General features: G+C 42.6%; 6 protein-coding genes across 7 annotated transcripts; 5 read left to right on the top strand and 1 right to left on the bottom strand.

Moving 5' to 3' along the window:
- Positions 1-211: 211 nt before the first annotated feature.
- LOC108146086 (SET domain-containing protein SmydA-8) lies at positions 212-2393 on the top strand. The gene is made up of 3 exons (XM_017271908.2): positions 212-1435; positions 1730-1991; positions 2051-2393. Exons 1-3 carry the CDS (start codon positions 416-418, stop codon positions 2359-2361), a joined length of 1593 nt encoding a protein of 530 aa, XP_017127397.1. The 5' UTR covers positions 212-415; the 3' UTR covers positions 2362-2393.
- Positions 2394-2630: 237 nt separating this feature from the next.
- Positions 2631-5468, top strand: LOC108146085 (tRNA (uracil-5-)-methyltransferase homolog A). Its single transcript, XM_017271907.2, has 4 exons — positions 2631-2881; positions 2942-4238; positions 4932-5295; positions 5355-5468. The coding sequence occupies exons 1-3, from the start codon at positions 2669-2671 to the stop codon at positions 5276-5278; spliced, it is 1857 nt and encodes a 618-aa protein (XP_017127396.1). The 5' UTR covers positions 2631-2668; the 3' UTR covers positions 5279-5295; positions 5355-5468.
- Positions 5469-5507: 39 nt separating this feature from the next.
- LOC108146084 (glycerophosphocholine phosphodiesterase GPCPD1) lies at positions 5508-13869 on the top strand. 2 transcript variants are annotated; one of them, XM_017271906.2, is made up of 2 exons: positions 5508-5781; positions 11433-13869. In XM_017271906.2, the coding sequence occupies exons 1-2, from the start codon at positions 5770-5772 to the stop codon at positions 13326-13328; spliced, it is 1908 nt and encodes a 635-aa protein (XP_017127395.1). In that variant the 5' UTR covers positions 5508-5769; the 3' UTR covers positions 13329-13869. The 2 variants fall into 2 exon arrangements, with proteins under 2 accessions (XP_017127395.1, XP_017127394.1); XM_017271905.2 differs by lacking the exon at positions 5508-5781 and adding an exon at positions 8020-8449.
- A 509-nt stretch (positions 13870-14378) lies between these two features.
- Positions 14379-15694, top strand: LOC108145782. Its single transcript, XM_017271352.2, has 3 exons — positions 14379-14585; positions 14653-14719; positions 15136-15694. The coding sequence occupies exons 1-3, from the start codon at positions 14466-14468 to the stop codon at positions 15453-15455; spliced, it is 507 nt and encodes a 168-aa protein (XP_017126841.1). The 5' UTR covers positions 14379-14465; the 3' UTR covers positions 15456-15694.
- A 269-nt stretch (positions 15695-15963) lies between these two features.
- On the top strand, positions 15964-18463 carry LOC108145719 (glycerophosphocholine phosphodiesterase GPCPD1). Its single transcript, XM_017271280.2, has one exon. The coding sequence runs from the start codon at positions 16138-16140 to the stop codon at positions 18241-18243; it is 2106 nt and encodes a 701-aa protein (XP_017126769.1). The 5' UTR covers positions 15964-16137; the 3' UTR covers positions 18244-18463.
- Positions 18464-18979: 516 nt separating this feature from the next.
- On the bottom strand, positions 18980-19682 carry LOC108145717. The gene has a single exon (XM_017271278.2). It carries the CDS (start codon positions 19632-19634, stop codon positions 19146-19148), a length of 489 nt encoding a protein of 162 aa, XP_017126767.1. The 5' UTR covers positions 19635-19682; the 3' UTR covers positions 18980-19145.
- Between the last annotated feature and the right edge of the window lie 2285 nt (positions 19683-21967).

The raw sequence follows: 21967 nt of genomic DNA, 5'->3' as shown, positions 1-21967 counted from the left end.
AGAAATAAAAAGCTCTATGCTTCACAAACTCACTCTCTTATTGTTCTATAGATGCAGATAAACATGAATAAATATTGCCGGCTGCCTACAAATTGGACATTGTCTTGGCTTTTAGGCAACACGACACAGAGTTCTAATTTTAAATAGTCGTGCGCCATGTGACAGAGATTTGGATGTGGAGAGCGATCCGAATCCGCTCGAGCGTTTATTTTTTTTTTGGCAGCAGACGGAGACACAAAGGAAAATGTTCTCGCAATCAGCAGATCGCGAGTAGAGTCCGAAGACAGAGCACTGAAAATTGTTTGGCCATCTCGTCAGTGAATTTTCAACCGCGGGGCATTACGCAAACACAGGGAGATTAGTTGGAGATATAAGTAGTACATATATAGAGAGGATTTATTGGAGATTGCTATCGATGGAACCAAGTTCACTGACATCCTGCGCCTTGTGCCAGGCCAAAGCCTCCCAGTTGTGCGCCGCCTGCAGGAGTGTGGTCTATTGCAGTCGGGAGCACCAGAAGGAGCATTGGAAGAAAGGTCACAGATCGGAATGCAAGTGCTTCGAAATAGCCAGCAACGAGATATTGGGCCGGCATCTAAAGGCCACGCGGGACATTAAAATCGGAGAGCAAATCCTAAAGGAGGCTCCCTTGGTTGTGGGCCCCAAAGTGGCCTCTGCGCCACTTTGCTTGGGCTGCCACCGAAATCTGCTGGCTCCGGAGAAACCCCAAGGAAACTACTATAAGTGCAGCTCCTGCAGTTGGCCTTTGTGCGGAAAGGGGTGCGAGAATTCTCCGCACCACAAAGCTGAGTGCCAACTCATGTCGAGCAGTAATTTCCAATCGAAAATAAATTATACCCCTGGAGAGGAGGAGCGAAAGGAGTCGGCTTATTGTGTGATTATGCTGCTCCGTTGCATGCAACTAAAAAGCAGGGATCCCGAGGCCTTTCTCAAACTTTACTCCTTAGAAGATCACCTCAAGGAGCGCTTGGAGACCCCACTGTATCAAGTGCTACGTGCCAATCTCATTACCTTTATAAAAACCGTATTGGGCCTGCGGGACTGGTCCGAAATGGACATCCTACGCATTGCTGCCATTCTGGACACAAACACCTTCGAAGTGAGGCAACCCAGGGAGCGAAGAAAGGTGAGAGCCCTCTTCCCCGGGGCCGCCATGATCTCGCACGACTGTGTGCCCAATATGAGGCATCGCTTTGATGAGGACATGAACATTGTGTTCCTGGCCAAGCGGAAGATTGCCAAGGGCGAGATCCTGAGTATTTCCTACACCCAGCCTCTGAGGAGCACCATCCAGCGCAGGATGCATTTAAGACAGGCCAAGTGCTTCGACTGCTCCTGCGCCAGGTGTCAGGATCCCGAGGAACTGGGCAGCTTTGCAGGGGCTCAAACGTGTCTCAAATGCAAGGCAGGGAAGGTGAGTGGACAGAAAATTCTGTTTTGTGTGTTTATATTTGCACAAAGGACAACAAAATGTGTGCCCTTAAGGATTAAATGCTTGTACTCAAAAATACTATGAAGCAATCTACAATCTAAATAAATACATAAAGGGAAATTTATATAGAAATGAAAGAACTAAATAAAATTATATCATTAACAATAAAACCTTTAATTAAATTTTTTATATATATTTTTTGATTCTTTTTCCAAAATTTGAATAACTTAATTTTCTTTTATTTTATAAAAATACCCTATCTTCCTTATTTTGTAGATCATCTCCTTGAATCCCCTGCAAAATTCTGCCGTTTGGAAGTGTCAGCTTTGCAATCTGAAAAGATCAGCAAAAGAGGTGGTCACTTCGGATGCGGAGCTTCAGCAGGAATTGGAATCGTTGGACAAGAGTACACCCGTAGCACTCGAGGAGTTCATATATCGCCATCGTGCCGATCTTCATGACACCAATACCCATATTCTTCAAGCCAAATATGCTCTTACACAATTATATGGCAGTGCTCCAGGATTTGCCATGGAGGGTAATATAATTAAATCAGGGATGTTAATATGTAGTATTTCAAATTTTACTCTATTTTAGAACTCTCTGAAGAATCGCTCACGCGAAAGGTGCAACTTTGTGAGGAACTCCTAGAACTGGCCAACATTTTCGATGGTGGCTGGAGTATTTTCCGAGGTAATCTACTCATAGACATGGAAGAAGCTCTTGTGGCACAGGCTCTGCGCTCAGAAGACCCAGTGGAGTGCGAGGAAAAGCTCAGGAACGCAGCGGAAATGCTTAGGGAAATCCGTAACATCATGAAACACGAACCGGAAATGCAACAGTTGCTGCTAGAACGCCAAGTCATTTTGAATTCTGCCCTAGAACGCTTTGAACAAGTTGAAAATTAAAAATATTTAAATTTTTTATTATTATTTATTAACTAAATAGTTTTGATTTGGAGTATTTGTTTTGTATTTGTTATTATCAGCTTTTAAGTTCGCGCCAAAATGGTATTGTAGCAAGCAGCTTCTGACTGCTTGCACGACTTGTAAATTTAAAATCTACCAAAAAATGACAGTGCTGCATTATTGTGGACTGTTTATAATAATAAATATATTCGATTAGTCGATAGAAAAATCGATATTATCCAGCTGTTTGATTTGGCATTTCACGTGTTTTTAAATTTTACCTAAAAAAACTAAATATTTAAAAGATATGGAGTGTGTAAGCGGGGAAATACCAGCTGAAACAGTGGATAAACCTACAGAGGTCAAGGAAATCAAGGAAGATGTAAAGGAAACTTCACCTGAAAATGCCAAGGTGGAAACTGAAAAAGCCGGCGAGGAGTTCGCATATTTGGAGCGTAATGAGTTTACCTCGGAAATATACAAGATAGAAGTGAAAAACCTGGGCTATTTCGGTATTGGGGTAGGTAACTTGAGGCCTGGCCTAAATTCATTTAAAATTTTCAATTATACACTTTTCCAGGAGTTCAAGAAGCTGTTGAGAATCACACTCAAATTGGACGTGACCAAAATCAAGTCGCCGACGCGCAAAGAGTTTGCCTTCGTTTGTTTTCGCACTCAGGAGGATCAGCAGCGGGCCCTGGAGACCCTGCATGGCTACAAATGGAAGGGAAAGGTACTGAAGGCCCAGGCCGCCAAAGCCTCCGCCGATCCGCTCCAGAAAAAACGAGCTGCCGAGGATCAGGAGTCGGAGAGGAAGCCCAAAAAGCAGCGTACGGCTGTGGAAGCCACCTGTCCACTGTCGCACATTCCCTATGACCAGCAACTCCAGCAGAAATCCGAGGAAATGTCCGCACTTCTGGCCAAATACACCCAGGAACTGAGGCGCCTTAATCCGCGGGCCAAACCGCATCTGGATAAATTCAAATTCGAAGGCGTACTGCCCTCACCCACTGTAAATGGCTATAGAAACAAGAACGAGTTTACTGTGGGCAAGAATGCCGCAGGAGAAGTGGTCGTAGGCTTCCGATTGGGCTGCTATGCCGATGGATCCGTGGAGGTGGCCGAAGTCCAGGATTTGCCACACCTGCCAGAGCAGGCCAAATGGGCAGCTCGCAGTTTCCAAGAACTCGTGAGGAAGTCCAAGTTTCTGCCCTTCAATCCAGACGGAAATGTGGGTCATTTCCGGCAACTGATGGTGCGCTGTTCCAGTGCCACAGGTGAACTCATGCTGGTGCCCGGAATTTACTCATCAAATTTAAGCCAAGAGGAGCAAATCGAACTGAAACAGGAGCTCAAGTCATTCTACGAAGAGGTTGAAGAGGATGCAGCCTACAAATGCACATCTCTCTATTACCAAGATGTCAAACATCGCGAGGCAGGACAGATGATCAATCCGGTGGAGCACATCTCGGGCAGCACACACATCACCGACACCATTCAGGGTCTCCAGTTTCGTATTAGCCCCCTGGCCTTTTTCCAAATCAACACGGGCGGAGCTAATGTTTTGTATCAGAAGGCCATTGACTTGGTGGCTCCCACGAAGGACACCACCATGCTGGATATCTGCTGTGGCACTGGAACCATTACCCTCGCCTTCGCCAAGCATTGTAAAAAGGTAATGGGCGTGGAAATCGTGCCCGATGCCATTAAGGATGCTGAGTTCAATGCGCAGGCCAATGACATCAAGAACTGCAAGTTCTTCACCGGAAATGCAGATGATTTCATCAAGAGCATGGTGCGCGAAGCACTTTACGAACAGGAACCGGGAAAACCCATGGATCTTATTGCAGTCGTGGACCCACCTAGAGCTGGATTGCGTAAGTTCAAGAAATATCTTAATCAAAAGTTTGGGGGCTCAGAATATGTCAAAAATGTATCCATTATGATGGATAGCAACAATTATAATTGACTACTCATTAACCTTTATCAAACAAATGTTATTTAAATACGTTGGAATTATCAAGATAACTGTCCATAAAATAGGAATAAAAACTCAATTTGACTGTTTTTATAAAGCAAACAAATGATCACCAATAAATTCAAGTAAATCAGCTGGTGTTCTTTTACAGCGATTAAAAGGTAACAACACTGGAAATTAAGATAAGTTGACAACTAATTACCTATCATTAAACTAAAAACATCATTAAGAAGTACGGTCTATATGAATGAAAATACAAATTATGTTTAACTTTTTAATTCTGCGGACTAAATTGATTGATTGGTGATTATCATATAATAACTAACAAGTCTTCACTGACCGTCATTAAACTATAAGTATATATATATATAAGTATATATATAAAGAAATATCTCAATTACTAATAGTTATAGAACAGTTTTTGTTATTTTCAAGCGATAAAGAGTTGTTAAACTCTGTGAGCTAGAAGTATAGATCTGATTAAATTAGACTTTCACCAAGCAAATCTTACTTGATTATTAACTGAACGTTAATAAACGCTATACCAATTAATATTATTAATATAACTTTGTATTCACCTTCCTGATTACAGATCACCGCTCGATAGCCGCAATTCGTTCGGCTGATGCCATCAATCGTCTGGTGTACGTCTCCTGCAATCCGCACAGTGCCAAGCGGAACTTCATTGAGCTGGCCCGGCCGGAGTCTAAGCAATATAAGGGGGAACCGTTCTATCCGAAGTCCGCGCTGGCCGTTGACATGTTTCCCCACACCACGCACACCGAGCTGGTCATTCTGTTCGAGCGTGAGCCCAAGACAAAGGTGGCTGCTGATGATGCTGGTGATGAGAAGACGCCGCCAGAGGAAGAGGCTGCCGAGTCAAAGTCTGAGGCAACCGCAGAAGCTACAAGCGAGGAGAACCCCGCATCCGCAACGTGACGTGTCTGTTGCTTCGGGTACAGTTTGCTTTTCGCTGCAATCTCTTGCACATTTCTACAATCTGTGAATCTTTCAGGTCAACCGCGATTCGCTCAGACGCCAAACACCACCCAGATGCCTCATTACCCCTTATCTACAGCAAACCTATAGCACAGCGAAGCTGGCATCTATCATTGTCTCTCTTTGTGGCGGCTGCTGCTACGACTTTTATTATTTTAAATTGATTTAATTGTATTTACGCTGTGCGACGGGGAGGAAGCGGCAAACGTGACAAAAGCGACTTCCTATTTAGTAGAGGACTCTAAGTTGGAAGCCCCGTTAAGCTCGCCACCATCAGTTTTATTCCGGCCTCTGGAGACGTCTGTGTGTGTGATAAGAATCGCCGATCGGTGGAGGTTTTGTGATCTTAAAGGTGTAGCAAGCGCTATCAAGTCCAACGGCCCCTTCAAGGGCAAATCGGTGAACAACGACCCTGACAACGATCACTGATCATGTCCGACCAGGTACGAGCTTCACAGCCTAAACATATGTTCTTTTGTTTAAAAGTAGAAAAGTTGGTTAAGAATAACGTTGGTATTGACGTATCAACTGGTTTATATTAAATGATTGAAAACTAAGTTCAAACAAATGATGCTTTATAAATTAGTTGTAGTTTACTTTCTTAAAATTTAGTAAACATAACTATCATATGTTTTTAAAAGTGGAACAAGTTTCATTGGCAAAAGAGTAATTAAATATCTTATTAAAGTATATTTTTCATTAACGAAATATAATCCTGTAAGTTGATCAATGTAATAGGTATACTAGTGCTGTTCGTTCAGTTATTTCTCAATTAAATGTGTTTACCCAAGCTAATCTTAGGTAGACATTTGCTTCTGCCTTTTTTTGCTTTTCCGATTACATGTTCTTAACAAGAAAAGTTCGTGTGATGTAAACAACACACAGCTGTAAGCGTAAACAAAAATACCATAAAATATCACAAAATTATTATTGTTTTGTACAAGAAAACAACAAGCAAACGTGACTAAAATCGGGTTGAAGAACAACAGAGAAAAACAAATCTGAATATTAATGCGACTTGACTTCCTAGAAGGGGGGCGTGTCAATAGCATATCTATACTAAGCAACAAAAAAAGCTTTCGCAAACATTTAAAGAAATAAACAAGAATAACAAATGAATTGGACTTTGGAACCCGTGGGTCGATTTGTCTACACAGCAAAATGATTATAGAAATAATAAAAACTCAAATTTGTAGCATGTGCAGTCAATAAGAAAGCAATGCGTGCCTCAAATATTATAAATTAAAACAATGATGAAATGAGGGGACATTTAAACAAAGAAAAACACAAGCGAATGATAATTTGTTTATATATTTATACTTTCTTGTAAGGCACCAAAAAAGCGCCTAGCAACATCAAAAAATTAAGCGATTACGATCGAAATGGGCTACTCAAGACCTTGACCGGAGAGCTTTGTTTTCGAAGCCAAAAAGCTTAAATAGTTCTTGTCTTATCAAACGTCGAAATAAAATATTGTGCGGTGTAAACAAACAACAAGGAAAACAACATATCCACAACCGACGGAAACCGGTTTCCCCATAGAGCAACATATAGTCGTACTACCAGTGAGAGCTTTTCAGCCGATTCCATTGAGCATCGGTGGACGAGAATTCGTGACGAGGGGCCCGGCACCGACTACGCCCCACAAAAACACACAGAAAACCATTTCACGTGCGAAACACCATCGCTGCCGACAGCTGCACACGACCAACACGTTTTCGCGGCGGAGCAAATGAGCCTCGTGGTACAGTGGGTAGCACATACATATACTATAGTGTTTAAGGCGATGGATGGTCTCCAATGAGTTGCTCTTGTTGTCATCTCCGCTCAGGCTGTGTGAGCTTTTGGATTGCGTGTTTCGCTCAGCCACACAAAACTATAGCGCGTTTTATGAGGAGTTTTAGTGGGATACCCTTTAAAAGAGGGTATATATGAAGAATAACCTTGTGTAACTTGGGATTTATTTGGGCTTGAGATGTGAAATTTGGTATTCAGCTTGCTTTTACTATTATAAACATATACACAAACAACTATTGAAAAAAGCAAAAAGCATTTTCCTAGACTAAAGTTAAGTAAAGTAAAGTTCTACAAATTATTTGATATAAAACAATTTTTGGTAAAATTGTTTTCTAAAATTTTCTAAAAATCTTACTTTATATGGCACAAACAACTATATATACTTCCCTATCAAAGATCCAAAAGAACTGAAGATAAGTCAGAACATGCTATCTTTAATGGATCTATTATTTCCACCTGATTAGGCTCACTTATAAACAGTTAGGCGATGAACATTTTTTATTCAGACCTTTGTAGTTGATTATTATTTTTCGCTGATTAATCGGCAACTTGCTTTGCTCTCCTGTCCTGATTCTGTTCGATCGAGGGCATGGCTAATTCGATTAATCTTTGTGTTTTCTGTACTATCTTGTGAGTTTCTCTGTGTTTTCTGTTTCGACGTTGCTGCCCGTCGGTAGAGGCCAACAACATTTCGAAAAAGCCCATGCCGCAACTGTACCGCCGGGCTGAAAACCAAAACAAATCGCCAACGACGTCGGATACTACGAATACGAAAGCGAATATGACTACGTCTCTCACACAAAGAAAACCGGGCAGTGGCAGTGGCGCAAAAGCTCCGCCACACTCATTTTCGATAAAAAGAAATCGTTTAAATTGCGCGCACAACAAAAGCGCCTTAAACAGTTGCGACTGCAACGTCGAATTGTGACGACGGACCGTCCACAGCGTCCTAGTTCCCCACCAAAGGATACATACAAAATATAACTCAAAACTCAAGCAAATAAATAATCAATCAAAGCAAACAAATAAAAAAACAAACAAACAAACAAACAGTAACCAAAAACCAAGTACAAAATGCTGGCCTAGCTGGAGAAACTTAAACATTGCGCATACGCCGCATAGTGCAAGCAATTAACTGTGATACAAGTTGAATTTTCTTGATATTCGTTGGTCCCCGCACCAAAGCAACCTACAACTACCTAACTTATTAGTGCTATTCCCCCAACCGAAGAGGCCCAAAACAGAGGCAAAATGTCGGTGCCAATGCTGCTTACCCCCTTCGAGCCCCAAAGTCCGGATGATCACATGCAAAATGTAATTAACCCAATCAAATCCTATATAGTTAAAGCGGTGCCGAAAATGGAAATGTCTATTTCCCATTTTTCCGACTGTATTTACACGTGTCTGAGCTTTGACTTTTTCGGGGGGTCTGAAGGTCGGTGCTGTTGTCATCGGACATTTGCATGTCTTTTGCGCATTTTTGTTTATGCAATTTTCAGGGGTACAAGGAAATCGACTATAGAAAGGTAGACGGGCAAGCACCTGGGTGGGTTAACAATTGAGAAGTGGCCTAGGAACATCCAATTTGAGGGAGGGGTATGCAAAAAATAGGTTTAAATTTATAATAAATCAAGTTCATTTATCGCTAGTGTTTTATATTAATGATGTTATTTATAATAAATCAAGTCTATTTATCGCTAGTATTTTATATTAATGATGTCATTTCCCAGAAAAGTAATCAAAAATTTCAAGTAAACAGCCCACTCATGTTTGTTTTTATTGTCGCGTAAGCTCTACAAACTGAATGCCACATGTTGCAAAAGGTTTCTGTCTCACGTGACTCAACCATTCGGTTTTTAACCTTTTTTTTGTAAGGTTAAGCTTTTGAGAGAAATCCCCCGCTCAAGTGGCTCATGTTCGATTAGATTTTGGCATATTAATTGTTCAAGTGGCTGTCATAAACTGTCGGGCTAATATATGATTACCCCTATTACACTGACTGATAACAAGTTCAGCTGAAATTGTAGCCACGAAACAAGCTTTTGCCCCTCTACTATAAATAAAAATAAAACGCACACGAAGAAGTGAGTGGAGGTAAAAACGCCCCAAAACATGCGAAAGCTTTTCGAGTCTGAAATTTCCCAAAACAAAAAACATATGGTAGAATGTGCGAAGAGCGAGAAAAAAGAGCGCCTGCGTTGAAAACACGTGAAAAAGTGTTTAGAAATCGAGGCAAAGCTCGAATATCAATCGGAAATTAGCATAGAGTTGAGAAATCAAAAGTAAAAAAATAACATATTTCTTGAATATTAAAATCGAGAGCTTTTCGATGTTTTTGAGGTGTTACTGGGGGGATTCCTCCCCCGCAAAAAATCACAAGGCTATGCTAATTGTGCCAAGAACGTGAAATCGCTAGCAAAACGCGCGAAAAACGCACCGGCTGACGCAAGTTGGGCGAAAATAAAAAAATGCGGAAAACTATATACCGATCAGCGAACTATAATAAAGGCCAAATAGCAGAGATTTGAAAATTTCATCAGAGCACGCGACTTTTGTCGCCTCCGTTGTTCCGTTGAAATTTTGCCAAGGCAGCAGAGCAGAGCTATATGCCTATAGAAAGATCTGAACAGTCGGTCCGTTTGCTGATTATAGGTACATCTAGGCAGCTCCGTAAACAAATTCTATACAAGTTAATCGGGTTTTCGGTTAATTTATGGGTCCGCTCTACTTACATAAACTGTGGCCATTGCGATTATGTTTAGCACCCAGTTGTCAGGGGCTTGTCGGCAGGTGTAGGCCAATCGCCAGTGGTTGTTGCATCACCGATCCTCTATCGCGGCATAAGCCCCAGAAACCGCAGTCGCGGCTAAAACCGCGTCAACTGCACTTGCTTCCGTGCGGATTACGCGCGTTTCGCTCAAAGGTAAACCGCTTAGCATCGATCGACTTGTAACGCGTGCTTCTATTTGGGTGTCACGTTAAATCATTGTAAATATTTACACGTTTTAGTTCTGAAATTTAACATTAATATACAAATGTCGCCTATGCATAGTGCGATTTTTGTTTAAAGTTATTTTCATGTGTCCTAAATGACGGAAATATTTGTTCAATAATGTAAAACTGACAACTATTTTGATATAGTAATTAACTTCTATAATTTAAGTTTGGACACAATTGATTGACAAGCATTTTAACTTACAGAAATTATTAAAATTTTTACATGAACTTTGTGCAACTTTTTTGTTAAAATATAGACTAACTTTTTAAAATTAATGGACATTATTGTGTACGCAAAAATAGAAATAAATGATTATTATATTGATTAACAAGCATTATTAACTTATAGAAGTCATTTAAATTTTTACATCGATTTTGAGCCACTTAAATATTGACTAACAAATTTCAAATTTAATTACGAAAATTGTAGTTAATAAATATTTTTACAATGATATATACATACAATGTATAAACAACAATTATATTGTATTTAAGTAGTAATTCATTTTCTCAAACCAGTTTTATATTAGTTTTGCCACAACTGATTAACGAGCAAAAGCCGTTAAAATGTTTACATAAGAACTTATTGACTTTATGTCACATTTTAATCAAAAGGGATGTATAATTAACTAACATTTCATATTTATTGGCCATAGAGTGTATATTAAGACGTACGTTTTTTCTAGGTAGTTGTTGATTGATGTACTTTTCGGGGGGTTATCTTTTTGACAACGAATGGTTACGCAAATAGAATTTCGACTAAAGGCAGGCTTGGCAAAACAACACAAAATAAATCAAATTGCTGGACGTCAGATCAGAAGGCAGGCAAAAGGAAGGAATATATTGTTTTTTTAATAGCCAATCTGTTGATAATCGAGGGGCTGATCTTTAGTCGAGCCCCAGTACAACACGTGATCTTGTTTGCGCCTCTGAAAGTCACGAGCGGTTCGGTAGCGACTAAAGACGCGTGCTTATCGCGCGAACCTGTTTTCGATTCTAATTTGAGAAATCTCAGATTGCCAGGGGGCTGAGGGGGGGTCTGAGGAGGGGGCTGAGGGGGGGTCTGGGTAGCTTATAAACCAGACAGTCGACGCCCCGCCTAGAGAAACTTTATCAGGGAGAAACGGAATCCGCAAGGGGTCATCGACTAATCGCGCGCTCGAACAGCCGAACAGCATGAAACGGCATGAAAAGTAGTAGCGTATTTAAGCGCGACTTTCAGTCGACGGCCGTTCCCCAACCAATTCATACAGCCATGTCTCGGACTGTACTAATCCTGTTCGTTGCCTTGTCCTTGCAGTGTGCCGCCCTTGTGGATGGGGGCTCAATCAACTATGGAACCGGAAACGAGCTGGACACGTCCGAGTCCAGGTCCGCCTGTAAGTCCACGCTGCGGGAGTTCAATGTGCGCCTGGAGGCTCCGCTGGCCGCCGACGAGCGACTGGGACTCACCGGCGATGTGAAGGCCCTCGGCGAGTGGCAGTTGTCGCGCAGCGTGGCCCTCGAGTCGCTGGACGAGCTCAACTGGCAGGCCACGGTGCCCATGCAGTCGTGTCGCCAACTGGAGTACCGCTTCTTCGTCTACGTGGAGGATCTGTCCGGCTACAAGCAGATACGCCGCTGGGAGACTCACTTCAAGCCCAGATCGTTGGGACCCTGCTCGGAGCTGCAGTGCAGCCAGTTGGACGTCTTTGGCATCACCTCCGACAACTCCGACCTGAAGCCGCAGGTGCATCGCGGCTGGCTCAACCATGAGGTGATCCTACAGCTCAAATTCAACGGGGAGAAGATGTTCCAGGTGCACGACATCGAGACCTTCGATCCGCAGCATGTCCAGCTGAAGATCGTGCCCGTGGAGCAGACCGCCGGCCTGCATGTGGAGTACACCAAGCAGGAGTATGGACGCAGCCAGCTTGAGCAGCAGCCCACCTTCGGAGTGCCGTACACCAAGAACGACATTGTGATCTTCCACATCACGCTGCCGCTGGAGAAGATGATGCATCAGCACTTCCGCCTGGAGTGCTACAGCATGTCCAACGAGCTGCTGGGCAGCGCCACTCTGGTCAGCTCGGACCTCAGCGGCAGCGAGGGACTTCTCCACTTGCCCATCAAGTCGGCCAGGGATGCGGATGAGACGCTGGCCAGGCTGCGGCTGCCGTATGTCACAGTGCAGCCGTATCGCTACTCGCCGCTGGACTTCAAGACCACTTTCGCCCACTACTGGCCCAAGAGCTGGCCCAATCTGGACGTGGGCCACCGCGGCAATGGCAAGAGCTACATTGCCAATGCCCCGGCGGAGCGGGAGAACACCATCGCCTCGTTCCTGAGTGCCCACGAGCACCATGCCGACATGATCGAGTTGGATGTCCACTTGACGGCGGATGGTGTGCCCGTGATCTATCACGACTTTGGCCTGCGCACTGCGCCGCCGGGCAAGCAGATCAGCCGACCGGATCAGCTGGAGTATGTGCTCATCAAGGACATCAACTATGGGCTGCTGAAGCGACTGCGCATCTTCTCGGTGATTGCCGGCCAGGTGGTGGAGTATCCCTCGCACAATGCGGAGTCGCGGAGCGAGCACCGCATATTCCCCACGCTGGTGGAGGTGCTGGAGCAGCTGCCCAAGTCGCTGGGCATCGATGTGGAGATCAAGTGGCCGCAGCGCCGCCAGGGCGGTGGATCCGAGGCGGAGCAGACCATCGACAAGAACTTCTTTGCCGACAAGGTGCTGCACCAGGTGATCGAGAAGGGCTGCGGCCGACCCATCATATTCTCCAGCTTCGATGCGGACATGTGCACCATGCTGCGCTTCAAGCAGAACATCTTTCCGGTGATGTTCCTCACGCAGGGCGAGACCAAGAAGTGGCAACCGTTCCAGGATCTGCGCACGCGCAACTTCATGGCGGCCGTGAACAACGCACAGGCCTTCGAGTTGGCCGGCACAGCGCCACATGCCGAGGATTTCCTCGGCGAGAATGCCCCCGAAATGCTGCAGAAGGCCAAGGACCTCGGCCAGATAGCCGTCATCTGGGGCGACGATTGCAACTCCAAGGAGCGTGTGCAGTATTTCACCCGCATCGGGGCCACGGCCACCTGCTACGATCGCAGTGATCTCTTCATGCCGCCCGGCAAACAGGAAGCCTTCTTCAAGTCACCCGCACTGATGGCCGAGTTCGCAGCCCAGTGTCGGATCTAATGGAAATGGGGTCACTCAACGGGCGGGTATATCTAAGCAATGGTTAATCATTAGACTTTTAAAGTTAGCTGGTATATTTACTTAGACACCAACTGGGAAAGAGAAATGTGGGAGAAGCTTTAAGTGTGGTTGGGTAATTTGCAGTTTCTCGTTGCCCAACGGAAACAAACGAAACAAAAAATCATCTCTAAACACGTTAAGCCGTCATTTGGCATAATTACTATGCACATGCAAAAAAAGAATTCCCCCAAAAAAAATTAAGTAGCACCACAAAAGACAATATGAAGAAAGCGAGGCGCTGAGCCGAAAATTACAAAGGCACACATATGTACACCTATGAACACTACCTGCTAAAAATCGATCTATACCTCTATGCCAAGCATGCAAACAAAAAATAATGAGAATTTGCTAATTAGCTTTTGTTAACTAACTACAGAATAATCTATAAAATCTAAAGGCGAACATATATTAAATGTGTTGTTTGGTGTTTTTGTGAATTGTGCAAAAAACTATTTTATATAAATTAGAGAAATATTTTATATAACTGTTGTAATATTAATTCGATTTGTTTAACTTTAAACGATTTGTTTACTATTTTTTGTTTTTAAATTTTGTTTTACTAGTTCACGAAATATGTATATTTTTTTAATATTTAAAAAAGTAGATGAATATCACTTTGAAAAAAAGTATATATAAATAAGTCGCTTACACCTTTCCAACTCCTAGAAAAACCTAAAAAGCAATGAGATACTTTTATCAATATTAAACATCAGTTTAACGACAAACACAAATCAAAAACCAAAGGTTATTGATAAAGTCAAGTGTAAATAAAATTACAAAAAAATATTTTCATAACAACTTAAGCGAACGACGTGTTTTACTCTGATCTCCCTTACAAATGAAAAAGAAATTTGCTGTCAAAGTCGAATGTAAAAATTCGATCCGCTTACATTTGATGGCCCCGTGACGAATGTAAAAGCAGCCATGAAAATGCCGAGCCCCAAAAACACGGTCCATAAACGGAAAACGGAGAGTGGGCCATAAAAAGGTTTGGCTCTGGAAGTCAGGCCTAAAGACCGTTCGGCTTTTTGGTTTATGGTCAATTAGAGAGCGCCTCATTTGCATCTTGGTCTTGACATGGCCAAATGCGAATGTCTCTTTGCTGTGGGCCTGGTTTCATTGCTCTTAACCACCTCTCTCGAAGCCATTCCAACTTGGAAGTGTTTGTACAAAGAATTCCCAGTGGACGTGCAGAAGGTGATGATCTTGACATTCGATAAGCAATAGGTCGCTAATAACTTACAACTTGACTTGGCTTTTGTAGATCAAGGGCGGCTGGTATGTTTATGGGACCAATCCGGACAGAATAAAAGCCTGCTACTTTAAAGATCGTAAGTAAATTGAATTAAGATGAAATTGTTTACATTTGTTTTTTAAAGTTTAATACGGTAGTCTATGTTTACTGACCAATGCAAATCAAATAGATAACTTGGTTACCATAAAAGGGAAATTTAAAGCTTGAATTTTTATATTATTTTTTATTTTCATTTTATACAAGAATAATATTAAATATATATGTATTGAAAGTAATATTTAGTGTGGCATGCAATTAGTTCTACAAATTATTTAATAAAAATCCGTTTTAAGGAATTATTCAAGTGCTATCAAAATTATTTATTTATTTAAGTTTTGTCAACAGATTATTTAAAAGAACCCTTTTCTGCCTAGTCTACATCTAATTAAAATAGTTAAATTGATAACATTTAAATTGTCTTATAAATTTATTCAATTGTTATTTTGTTATTAGTGGATCTCTATTGGACAAGGATCACCAAAACGGACTACGATAATTATGCGGTGGAACTTCACTGCTCCTTGCCCTGGATGCGTCACCAGCTGGCCATCTACACCCGGCAACCCAGTCCCACCGAGGAAACTCTCGAAGAGATATCTTCGTACCTCAAGACAGTTGATCTGTCACTGAAAAACTTCACCTTAAGCCGGAAGAGAAAGGACTGTCGGTCGAAGAAGCCTCCGATAATGCAGCGCTGGCACTTGTCCAGGTACCTGGTCTTGGACTATAATCCGGTTTATGTCAAGCCCTTGGTGGAGAACGAAAACATCTGAGCCAGTCATTGTATCGCATCGCATCTCTCCTCTCAAGCTGGCAACTTTCTTTGGCCAGAAATTTACATATGCCAAAATTGGTACAAATATGCGAATATCTTAAAACAAAGAACGAACTTTTTTTTGAGAAAACCAAAGGGAAGATACTCTGTGTGCAATAAAGATTGACTTTAATACACAGAAATTATAAATTAATTTAAATGTGATCTATAAATAATATATTCAGTGAAAGGTGCCCCTCCGTCATCAATTAAAATTCCTCATAGTCACGATAGTATCTTTATTATGTTTTAATTGGGCAGCAGTTTTATCTGCTCACGATGTCATCGCTGGTGACCAATGATCGCAAAACCTCACCTATCAACTCAATTAGTGAGCCGCTGACTTATTAGTCAGAGTTTCTTCTTCGATGGCAGCTCATTCGATTCAGATTCCGACTCCAATTTTTGGACGGAAACAAAACCATGGTGAGCTTTAAGAAATTCTTTCATTCAGTTGTTTGTCATCGTCGGGTCAAGTTGCCTCCGCGCATCAAAACCGCGTTCGTTTTCATTTTCGATTTGATTTTGGTTTCGGTTTCTCAGACCTTAAGTCTATCCATATTTCGAATTATATTGGCCGAAAGAGAAAACTCGTTTCGGTGGCGCGAAGATGGTGATGTTGCTGTGTGGAATGAGGAAAAATGTATCGATCTCGCGGCGTGTTGAATGTGTTAAAATCAATTAGCATACTGCTGCTGCTGCTGTTGCAGCTTCTGCCGTTTCTGCCATTGTGCGGTGCCTTTGTGAATGAGTCGTCGTCGTTGTCGTCTGTTTTCGGGCCCGAGAAGCTGCAGGCCTTCAAGATCTTCGACGATGAGCAACCCAGCCAGATCTCGGGTCGCAGTTTCATCTGCGTGCCGCTTTTTCGGGTCTTTAGCCTGGAGCTAGGGGCCAATACTCGACTATCCGCCGACGAATATGTGGCTGTGAGTGGGGATCATCCGGCCCTGGGTTTTTGGCAACTTGATAAGGCACTGCCACTCAAGGAACAGGATAAATCCCGAACGAAATGGTATCTCAGGGTGTGGATTTGCGCCAGTCAACGATTCTACTATCGCTATGTGATCTACTCGAAGAACGCGAAAGGCAAACGAATCCTGAGGAGCTGGGAGGGCCAACGAGTGGCCAGAATGCTGCAGACCTACGAGATCTATCGTTCCCCGGGTCTGGACATTTTCGGCGAGGCCTATCCCAACTCAGTGGGCGGAGGATTCCATTTGGAACGCGGTTGGCTGCAGTACGAATACGTCATAGAGCTCAAGTTCGTCTGGCAGAATCACTTTGATATAGCCGAAATAGCAAGCAATGCCAAATACCGCTTGATTTTGACACCACTCAATGTGATAGATGACACTCGAATTGAGGTCTCCAGATTTGCCTACAAACAGTCAGCTTTCAGATCCCAAAACCAAAGGGGAGTACGTTACACTCCGGGATCCATTGTCATCTTCCGGATTTATCAGCCCTTGGATACCTACAATGCCCTACGCCTGTCTTTGTATCAGGCATCCAGAGATGTCCAATTATCCGTGGGAGAAGTTTACATATTTCCCGAGCAAATCAAGGGAAGTCGTGGCATTTTGCAGCTACCCATCTTTGCCAGCTTACAAAATGTAGCCATTGGTGAGGTAACGCTGCCCTACTTGGTGATTCAACCCATGCCAAAAGTTGAGGCTGGCAATTTGAGAGCTAGTTTCCATCACTACTGGCCGGATAATTGGCCCACCTTGGATGTGGGCTATCGAGGCCTGGGCGCCAGCTTTTTCCAATCCTCAACCAGTTTTACAGAGAACACCATCGAAAGTTTTCTGGCAGTACAAAAAGCCAAAGGTGATATGGTCCAATTGGATGTGCAGCTTACAAAGGATTATATTCCCATAGTGTGGCATGGCTTTGGATTTTATACCTCAGATAGAGATCGATCTATAAGGGATCGGTTTGACCTACGATTCGTGCTGATCAGGGAACTCACCTATGCCGAACTCAAGGCCAGTCGTGTGTTTATCCTTAAGCGTTGGACCCTCCAGGAGTACACCCATCTGAATGTCAAGGATGTGAATCAAAATAACAGAATCTTTCCCAAACTCTCGGAAGTTTACGAGGCTCTACCAAAAACATTGGGTCTCCTGGTCGAGATCAAATGGCCACAAATAATGGCATCGGGTGTGCAGGAATCCACACAGAGTCTGAATAAAAACAACTATGTGGATAGGATTTTACAGACCAGCATATATCATGGTTGTGGACGTCCTCTAATCTTCGCCAGTTTCGATGCTGATATTTGCACTATGATTAGACTCAAGCAGCATGTCTTTCCTGTGATCCTAATGAGCATTGGCAGGTCCAACATCTGGGATCCTTATATGGATCTAAGGGCCCAAAGTTTCCAGCAGGCCATCAATTTTGCTCAGTCCGCTGAAATTCTCGGTACAGCTGTTCACGTAGAGAACTTCCAGAGCAAACATCAGTTGGTCAGCTTGGCCTTGGATCTCCAGCAAGTTTTATTTTTGTGGGGTAACGATCTCCAGAACGTCCACCTGCTGGAGCAATTTCGAGCCTTGGATGTAACTGGTCTCATCTACGACCAAATGGATCGAGTGGGTCCCTCCAACTGGAAGCGGTCCGCCTTTTTCCGGGCTCCCCAACTTCTCGAGGTGTTTGGAGCTCAGTGCGTGACCAGTGGCAATTCAACAACAATTCCAGGCGTTAAGCCAGCTAAGCCAACCATATGGCCAAAGTTAAGATAATGCTGAAGTATGGATACAAAAAATATTAAGTTTTAGAAAAATGTTTGAAAATGAAAAATTGAAACCAGAGTGAGAAAACGTGAATTTACCTAGGGACAAAAAAAAAAAATTAAAGTAATGATAGCTAATTTTATGAATTAGGATTAAGGATTTGTCAAAAAACTTTAAGTACAAGTATAAGCAATCAATTAAGTGGCTTAGTTTAGTTATTAGCAGAACGGGATATACAACAGTCAATAAAGAAAAACCAAATGTAGCAATAAGCTTTTTTAAATATAATTACTTGATTTAAGTTAGCGAAAAATTTAATTTGAGCTTTTAAATGTTTTATTATTTTTTAATCCTGTATTTTGAAAAAAGATTTTAAATTATGAGTTAGATTATTATTTATAAATTTTTTATTATTTTTTAATTCTTTGTTTTCCAAAGATACCACATACATACTGTACAACAAATGTTTTTTATTAAGGAGCAAGGAATTTATTTCATAATTTTTGAATTGGGAAAAGCATTTATTATTATAGTATTTTACTTTAAGCTCTTAAAAGATTACCGAATCAATTTAACAATTTAGCTAAAAAATTAAATACATAATATATGAGAAAACCTTTTAGCAGTCTAAGAAATAAAACCAATGAGTGAACATAGGTTATAGTAAATGTTAAACTAGAAGAATTAATAAGCCGCTGTAGCTACACAGTAACCGATCTCATAATAAAGAAATTTATAGAAAATGTAAAATTTTATTAAACTGATTTATTTATACAAGCTTTGCTGACATCGCGCACCAGGTAGTCGTACTCCTCCTCGCACAAAATCTAAGCTCACACACAGGCACACACCCGTATCCGTAACCATCAATCAATTAATCAATCAATCAATCAGTGCGGAAGTGGGCCGCTCTATTGAATGGAGCAGTTGGCATCAGTGTAGAGGTCCATGTAATCGTCGGAGACACAGGCGCTGCCGATGGGCATCGGTTGACAGACGCCCTGCACCTTGCTGACCACCTCCACGTGGCAATGGCGATGTCCGTGGGCGGCCAGCTTGTGGAATCCCCCGGTGGGATGCTTGAGGATGAGCTGTGGCTTGTGGTTTGAGGTGGTACGATGCTTGACGGGCGGAGTGGGTTCGTCAAAGGTTAGCCAGTCGGGCGGCATCGAGTGTTGGGATCTGGCATTTGACCCCTCTCCGATCACATCCTGTTCCACCTCCAGGGGCAGATCGACGCCATCTACGCCCTCGTCCAGGTCGATGGGAAAGCTGACTTTGGACTTGGCCTCATTTCCCTCGGAGCTTAGTAACTGCTGGGGATTCAGGACCAGGGCGTTGGCTATCAGTAGGGTGGTGGCGCAGTGCAGCAGCAGATGCAGCAATGGGGCCATGGCCATTCTCTACCAACCGAGTCCAGCCGGAATTCCGAGTTCTTTTTCCTTGCACTGGCCGTGCATGAATGTGGCTATTCCTGCTGGAAAAACGGGCTTTTATAGCAGCTCTAGGGGAGCCATAAAGGGTGGACAGTCAATGACCCAAACAATTGAAATTGAAAAGAAGCCACTCAAGGAGGAAGCGCAGTCCAGCATCCGGATAAATCCTCACCCATACGCGCACACAATGGGCGTAATTAATTATAGTTGAGTATACGCCACGTAAGCCGCAATGACAAGGACGTCCTGCGGTGCTTCCTCCCTGGGAGCCGAGAAAATTGGAAATCCATTCCTATTCCCATTCCGTTGGCGTTCATTCTCGTCCTCAGTTCGATTTGGGCGCCGCCTTCCTTTTGTATTTCCGGCAATTATTTTCAACGATGTGACAATATTGCCGACAGTCGGGATGCGAAGGAGCAGAGGAATTGGTCTTGTGGTGTGGGACCTTTAACGACTTCATAAGCATCTGATTCAATTGAATTTAAATGCAGTTGCCTTGGAAACGCTGGGAAAAAATACACCCACCCAACACACATAGACAAAATCCACGACAACACTGAGCGGAAGTGAAGCTGACGCCATTTTTAAAATGGCGTATACGTGTGCGACGTGTTTATGGCAGATTTTTTGGATAAATGACATGACAGACGGCAGCTGCCTAACAAGGCTAGGCGAGGCGAAAGCCAAGTCAATAACAACAGCTATCTGGTATAGAAATACAGATTTCGAGTAAAACGAATTCAGTTCAGCCTGTGATGATTGGGCTATGTGACTTCCCGTGATTTCGCCACGTGACAGCTTTAAGTCTTTAAATCTATTTAAATTGAAATGGCTGAAGTTAAACCAATTGCATAACTTAATAACTCATTGTTAATTAAGGCCAGTGATGATGGCTGTACAAGATGATAATGAGTGCAGTTAACACAGCCATTAAATAATTTTCATTTTCAGTATCAATTCAAGTGTCTTTGCAATCGTTCCCCTGGCAATTCCCGTCACAGTTCAGATCATCTCTAATGGAAACATTTCTCGGGGGGAAAGGCAAAGAGGCTTTGACTTTGGCGGCACGCAGGATGAATAGCTAAGGATAAGTAGCGCCGAGTAGACAATGCCGAGAGGACTCGCTGAATCATTAAATTGTAAGCCATCCGGAGGCTTTCTCCTCCTTGCAGCAACAAAAAATATGGGCCAAAGTGGCACGTGAAATTAATTTAAAATGCTCTGATTGTGGATGAATGACATTTGTTGTCGACTGCTGCTACTGCTGCTACTGCTTAGCTTGTTAGCAATTCAATTCGGTCATTATAGATGGCTATAAGGCTGTAAGGACTAACCCTACCGCGGTCTACCTCAATTTCCTAGCGAAGGCAAGCTAATTAAACGCCTTTGCCGATGACGATGCCTTTGCCCAGCTAATTAGAGCAGCTGTCACAGATGAAGCTGCGATGCCAGGACGATGGCAGCCAAGTCACAGAGGCAGTACAAATAATTCAATTAAATTGCTTACGAACAGAGGACTCATCAACAACAACAACGGCAGGGAAAAGGGAAAAGGGGGGAAAGACAAACCGCAGGCAGCCACAGAAGCCGAGGAATTTCCACAAACCGCCGTGTCGAGCCAAAGCCAAAGTCAAAGCCAAAGACGGCTAATGCAAATACCCCTTTTGAAAAATAACCACAAAGCCAAAATGGAATGTGGAAATTGAAATACAGAGACAAGGGGTTACAGGAAAGCAATGATAATTCAGGAGAATTCAACAATGATTTTGGGATAGGTGCTGCACAAAGGAATACTAATAAATGTTAGAAATAAGTTGAACAAAGGATTTAAACGCAGAGTTTCAGAGACAAGATCTTAAAAGTATACCGTTCGAAAATCAGAGACATCTGTTATGGAGTTTTAACTTCAGGTTTTTGGTCACTTTTCTGCAATGTAATTTTTTCGGAAAAAATCGACCCAATCTCACTAACCAAGATTTAAACGCAGAGTTTCAGAGACTAAAGCCACAAGATCTTAAAAGTATACCATTTGAAAATCGGATGTCTCTAAGAAAAGTTATGGACTTATAACTTGAGATTTTTCGTCACTTTTCTGCAAAGTCAGTTTTCGGAAATTTAGAAAGGGTGTAATGTCATTAAAATGGCAATTCGAAACATTAACCCAAGATTTAAACGCAGATTTTAAGAGACTTAAGCGAGAAGACATTAGAGATATACCACTTTAAAATGGGAGGTCTGTAGGAAAAGTTGTGGTTTAAGAACTGAAAGTTTTTAGTCACTTTTCTGCAAAGTTATTT

Source organism: Drosophila elegans, unplaced genomic scaffold (assembly GCF_018152505.1).
Source record: "Drosophila elegans isolate 14027-0461.03 unplaced genomic scaffold, ASM1815250v1 contig_208, whole genome shotgun sequence".
In the NCBI taxonomy this organism is placed as follows: Eukaryota; Metazoa; Arthropoda; class Insecta; order Diptera; family Drosophilidae; genus Drosophila; species Drosophila elegans.
Note: the sequence above shows the minus strand (reverse complement) of the source record. Positions and strands in the feature narration are given on the sequence as shown.